Below are 6,284 nucleotides of genomic sequence, written 5' to 3' on the forward strand. Positions count from 1 at the left end.
TCACAAAAGGGTGAGATTCGTCATAAACAGTGAGTTTTGCACACTCTCATGTGAAAGTCCATTACAAGACTTTGGCAAAAGGATATTGAAGCCACGAAACGAGACCTCTTTGCGTAAAATTTGTGAAAAATGTCGATTGATCTGTAGGCGGGGATGTTAAGTGTCTCCAAACTCATCTTCAAAGAAACCGAAAAATCTTATTAACAAACAATGTTGTTCAAAAAAAGGCTAAACACTACGTCGATCAACTTACAATGTCTTGATCTTGTTTGGTTTGTTCTTCTTTCTATTGTCAGCCTTCACATTTCCAGCCAAAGCCACAGCAGCTACGATCCCAGCACACGCCGCCAACGCCACCACAGGCAAAGACCACTTTGTCCTCCACCATCCACTCGCCGCCTTCTTCTTTCCCACCAGCTCCTCACTCTTCTTTCTCTTCAGCTCCTCCATTGCCGTCTTCAACGCCAATGACTCGCTCATCTTCCACTCCATCTCTCTCTCCTGCGCTTCCATTTCCTCTTTCATTACTTGCAAATCAAGCAACCCAACCGTGCTCCTCTCTATCATCGAATCCAGCATCTCAATTTCCGCAAGCAGTTTAGAAACCCCCTTCTCGCTTTTATCGTCATCTCCTCTCCCAGGCATTACGTCGAACACCTTCTCTTCAACATCAGCTTCGAGTTCTTCCGACTTGTCGTCGTTGTCGAAGTCTGTGGCTTTCGTGTTATCGTTTTCGAGGACCAAATCGAGGTCTTTGGCTTCGATTTCAGGAGCTGCCTCGGTGTGGTGGTTCTCCGTCGCATGATGATCGGCGGGGTGGACGGTAGCGCGGCTCGCCATTGACAATCCCCTCTGCGAGAACTCAAACTTCAGCTATATAACCACTCTCAGAACGATGCCGTTTGGTTCTGAAAGCAAATATCAATTTTGCTATTTAATTCTCCTTTTTTCTTTGGCTCCTCCATTTTTTCTAATTTCTTTATGCGATCTTGTAACAATATTTCCCAAAAGTAGAGATTTATTAGGCAAAATTGTTTGTTTAGGCTATTATCGTGTTTGGAACAAAACAACAAGGAAAGACCCGGCCAAACCTGTTCCAAAAACTTTACACAAATAATTTTTTTTAAAATATATTTTTATTGAAAAAATTAACAAGGCAAAAGTCGTTAATTAAACTCCCGTGCTAATTGAGTCTCATTAGCAATTTGCGGTCAAAATCCAAAATTTTCTTAGCCTTTCGTCAAATGTTCACATGTGAGTCTCACGTGGAAATATTAAAGTCATTATTTCAAACCAAATTAAGAAACCTAAAACATTTGTGGAATATTTGGTACGTCTTAGGGTTCAACTGAACTTGGATTTGACGACAACGGGGAGGGTTGAACGAGGTTGGAGGGTGAAGCTAAGCCGTTGACTGAAAATCCATGTCATTGGCTGGGGGAAGAGGTGAAGGAGAAGTCGTGCCTAATTTCTTAAGCATGGCTGCTTTTGCTTTCTGTTGAAAACTTGATATTTCAGCCTCTATTTGCAGAATGACAGTCAAATTACAACAGCAGCAAAACCAAGCGCAATAGCGTTTCAAATAATCACATGTGAGTCAGACGTGGGAATATTAAAGTCATCTTTTCAAACCAAATTAAGAAACCTAAAACATTTGTGGCAATGATTCGGTACATCTTAGGGTTCAACTGAAATTGGATTTGACGAAAACTGAGAGGGTTGAACGTGGTTGGAGGGTGAAGCTAAGCCGTAGACTGAAAATCCATGTCAATGGTTGGGAGAAGAGGTGAAGGAGAAGTCGTGCCTCATTTCTTAAGCATGGCTGCTTTCCACTTTCTGATGAAACCTTGATATTTCAGCCTCTATGTGTAGAATGACAGTTGAATTACAACAGCAGCAAAACCAATGTTAGCATGACCGTGATTTGTGAGATGGGGTGGTCAATTTGGTGTAATTCATCAAACCCACCAAGCATTCAGAGAGTTTCGTAAGATTTTGGTGGAAATCGGAGCGTGAAATGGAGAGTGGAAGTGGAAACTGTATGGTTCTGAGGCTTTGGAAAATGGCGGGAACTCTTAGCATGACCGTTAATCGGTAACGATGTATAGAAAACCAACTTTGAAGTGGGACAGAGTCTGGGCGGGTGGTTTCCGGTTCACTAAGGGTGCGTTTGGTACGTGGGATGGGACGGAACAGAGTGGGACGGACGCGTTCCGTCCCATGTTTAGTGCGCTAAAATTATGTGGAACGCGCGTCCCACGGAACGAAAATGGGTTAGATTTTGGTTCCCCCTCCCCCCTGGAACGGGTTTTTCCATCCCGTGGGACACAAAATTATATTTTTTTTGGACAACAATACCCCTCTTATTTTTCATTAATTACATTGTCTACCTCCCTTTCTCTCCTGTAACCTCCCTCTCTTCTACCCTTGTTTCTCCCGTAGCCCTCCTCTTCCTCCACCACAAACCTAGTAACCCAACTGCTAACCCAATCCTAGCAAACCCATCCGACGACGACAACGTCACCATAGCAAACCCTCTTCTTCTCTGGCACCGTCTGGCGTCACGAACATGACTCGCATCTCGTCATCTTCGTCTGTGTAAGCGAGGTGGATCTGATCCGGAACACGACCCGATTCGAAGCTAAGGTCGTCATCTGAGGTGGCGAGCAGGTGGGCGGTGTCGGGGAGGGGGTTGTGGTCCTGGTCGAGGTGGTTGGGGTCGACCTTGGACTCGTTCCAGCGGAAAATCTGGAAAGAGTAGTTGAATCGAAGATTGACCAGAGGGAGGGAAATGGAGCCCGACCCAGATTTCCATGTGGGGGCGGAGGAAAGGAACTTGAATCCTATAAAATTGTCGTGGTGGGAGGAAGGGGGCGAGTAGATACCGAGCCAGTCGAGTCGGGAGGGCGAGTCGATGCCGGTGTTGGAAATGTGCCCTAAAACCAATCATATGATGATACTTTACGGACATTTCAAATGTTAAACTAATCTAGTTTAACATATAAAGGGCAAAGATTATTGTTTGAGCCGTCTCATATAAATGTTATATGCTTAAACGATAAAGTCCAAGGAATATGTGATTGGGAGAATGCAATCTAATGAAGTTAGATTAATGAGACCATTCTTTCGTAGACACATCCTAAATGTTCCTGATCATAGGATTACCAATTGGGCATTGACAGTCCGTTAAGATCAGTACGTACTGTGTCTTCTCTCAGGGAGAGTGACTAGTCTCGAGTCATTGGTGTGTGTGACATCAAGACAAGTACGTAGGTGCTCAATAAGAGAATGAGTTCACTGAACGTGATCAACGAAGAGTTCTTATATTCCATGTCACATGAGAACTCATGGTTGGGATAATGCAAAGTAGTCATTTGACCTGAGGCATCACAGTTGTCTTGTGGTTAAGTCCTTAATCTTTGATTATGTCTAATTCACCCCCTAGGGGTGTCACGGCATCGTTGGGGTTAAGCCACTTAGCTATGGAGACAAGTAAATGCACAACAAGGGATCTCTAACCTTCAAACAGTTGAGGGAGAATACTCTATGATATGATTTGGAATCTCTGGCCAGAGTATGAATGAGATTGGGGAATGCGTTCCAAATCACATTCAAGGAAATCATATAAGCAAACGATTCACATTGGATAGTAGACATGAGTAAATAAACTATCATACCAAACAATGTGGTCAAGAGTATTAGATTAGAGAAGGACCGTATTGCATTTGTAATCCCGAACTGAATAGGTTCTCTATCCTCTTCTGATTAGTTTGGGTAACCATGACATGCTGCTAGGCGTCAACCATGGTTTGTGGAAGCCCTATACGTGTATAACCACTAAAGGGAGAATTGAAAATTGTTTCAATTCACAATCGATGTAAAATGGTTTTAATCGCCCACTGCCTCGCTAAAAGGAACCTAATGGATCGCACACCATAAAAGGTGGAGATTGAAGATTAAATGGAAATGAGTAAGAATGATTAAATGGTTTAATCATTTATTTATGGCAAGGATTAATTAATATGTTAATTAATCAAACGAATAAGTTCGTTAAAGACTTCGGGATAGTTTTGGACCTTAAGGCCCAATGGGCTTCGAACGTCAAGCCCATTAACTTAAGTTGTATGACAATTTAATGAATAAAGGAATTAAGGCCCAAAAGCCCAAAACTCCCTAAATGGCCGGCCATATGTGTATGAATTAGGGTTTTGGTTGTTTAGGTCACTTAAAGAAGTGACTATATAAATGACTTTATAGCCAAATATTCATTAATGTGATTAAGGGTTTATTTTGGGTGAAAATGGGTGAGAATTGTCTCTCCATTTTCTCTCTAAAGAAGCTAACACATTGGAGGGTACATCTAGCAATACTACTACTCCAAGGTCACTCATTTCTTCTACAATCAAACCTTGGTGAAGAGACTTAGAGGTTCCCTATTTTGGGAACTTGGAGAAACCTATTCTTCCATCCAAATTCATGGATCTAAGAAGCAAGGAATGAAGGCCCCTATCTCTTTGGGTGATTAGCCTTTGCTTATGCAAAGAGTAATCTACAAAGGTATTAATTTCAACTCACTTTGTTTTGAGTTGATTATTGGTTCACCAATCTACTAGGCTTTGAATTTCATGGGTAATGTTTTGTTTTTGAATGCATACAAGCATGATTCCGCCTTTAATTTGTTAATTGCATGCCATATGATGTTATTCAAATGAACATGTTTTTCAAAATAAATCCTTCAGCCGGACCATTGGATTAGGACGGAGTCGCCCGATTTGGAGAGGGAGGTTGGGGAGAGAGAGAGTGAAACAATTTGGTGGGTCGGAGGGAAGAAGGTGGATGTTGCACGGAGGATGATGACGATGCTGCAGGGAAGACGATGACGACGCTGCAGGGAGGACAATGACGAAGCTACAAAAATTGATTGAAATGAATTTTGGGATTTTTCTGTGTTTGATTTGAAGAGAAAGAAATTGTTTGGGGGTCTAATTTGTCATTTTTTTTCTTCTTGTAATTGTTTGGGGGTCTGATTGGTTGCTGAGAAAACGAAGGAAAATGACGACGCTGCAGAAATTGTACAAACAAGGCTAAGTTAGTCATTTAACACAAAATCCGAACCGTTCCGTCCTATGCATACCAAACATAACATGAACCTCCATTTCGTTCCGTTCTGTCATGTCCCGTCCCGTATGCGTACCAAATGGTACCTAAAAGGCCCAAACGCAATGTCTTGTACGTGTCGAGAGTTTATTGCCCTTGACATTTGACTTCCACACACGCTTTTTTATTTCCATGCACGAGAAATTTTTTATTGTGATAGAAACACAGATGGTATACATCACGTGTTTTTATGTAAGTGATGAGAAATTTTATTTTTTAAGTTATTAACTTTTTAGCATATATATCTCATCATTTGTATAGTGACACGTGGTGTACCACCTCGTGTGCCGGTCACACTGAAAAATCTCTCCCCATCCAAGCTCATCGGCTTCTTAATTGAATAAATTAAACAAGAATTGCAGAAGGAGAAAAATAATGCGGAAATGACTTTTTATAAGTTTTATAGTTAAAGAACACTTAAATAGGTGATTGCACCTGACAAATAAATGAGATATATTTTTTTTTCTAATTTGATTCTTGAAGTTTTACTAACTTTAGAGTTCGTTTGGAAGTGTTTTTAAAATAGCTGAAAGGGCGTTTGGTGAAAACGTTTTTACAACAATTCCTTGGTAAAAATACAAATAAATCCTAAAAAATACTTGAAGTGCTTCGTGCAAGAAGTATTATTTATGTATTTTTTGCATAAAGCACTTCAAGCGCTTTTGTAACCCACAAACATTTTTTTTTTAAAAAAACGTTTTTAGTCATTTTAAATGGAATTTCCAAATGAGACCTTAACCATTGTGAGGGAGGTTACACTTTTATTGTTGTTATGGGTCAGGTCATTTGTCCAGGATAATGTACTTACTCCTTTACACTCAAATTTGAATCACCTTATAATTTAGAGCATTTTAACGATCGCTTATATTAAAATAAATAACAATAGTATTATGTGTCCGTCTGGATAAGAATATTACTTTTTTGATCTCTTAGGAACAGTTAATGGCACAAAGCCTAGACGAAGAAGAATGTACCCTTTAAAAAAATACCTAAAAATGTGAGCCAAGTAAGAATCTGGGCATTTCTTGCTTGGTTTGCCTTGATCATCAAGCATCTACCTCCTTTACAACCCCACACATTTAGCCCTTTGGAACCAACAGCCTTAGCAAGAAAAGAACCAAAACCTT

General features: G+C 40.6%; 1 protein-coding gene across 1 annotated transcript; it reads right to left on the minus strand.

Moving 5' to 3' along the window:
- Positions 1-108: 108 nt before the first annotated feature.
- LOC126586804 (uncharacterized) lies at positions 109-1,113 on the minus strand. Its single transcript, XM_050251748.1, has 2 exons — positions 254-1,113; positions 109-176 (listed from the first exon to the last, which is right to left on the minus strand). The coding sequence occupies exons 1-2, from the start codon at positions 838-840 to the stop codon at positions 173-175; spliced, it is 591 nt and encodes a 196-aa protein (XP_050107705.1). The 5' UTR covers positions 841-1,113; the 3' UTR covers positions 109-172.
- Positions 1,114-6,284: the final 5,171 nt, after the last annotated feature.

This window comes from Malus sylvestris, chromosome 10, assembly GCF_916048215.2.
Source record: "Malus sylvestris chromosome 10, drMalSylv7.2, whole genome shotgun sequence".
NCBI lineage: Eukaryota > Viridiplantae > Streptophyta > Magnoliopsida > Rosales > Rosaceae > Malus > Malus sylvestris.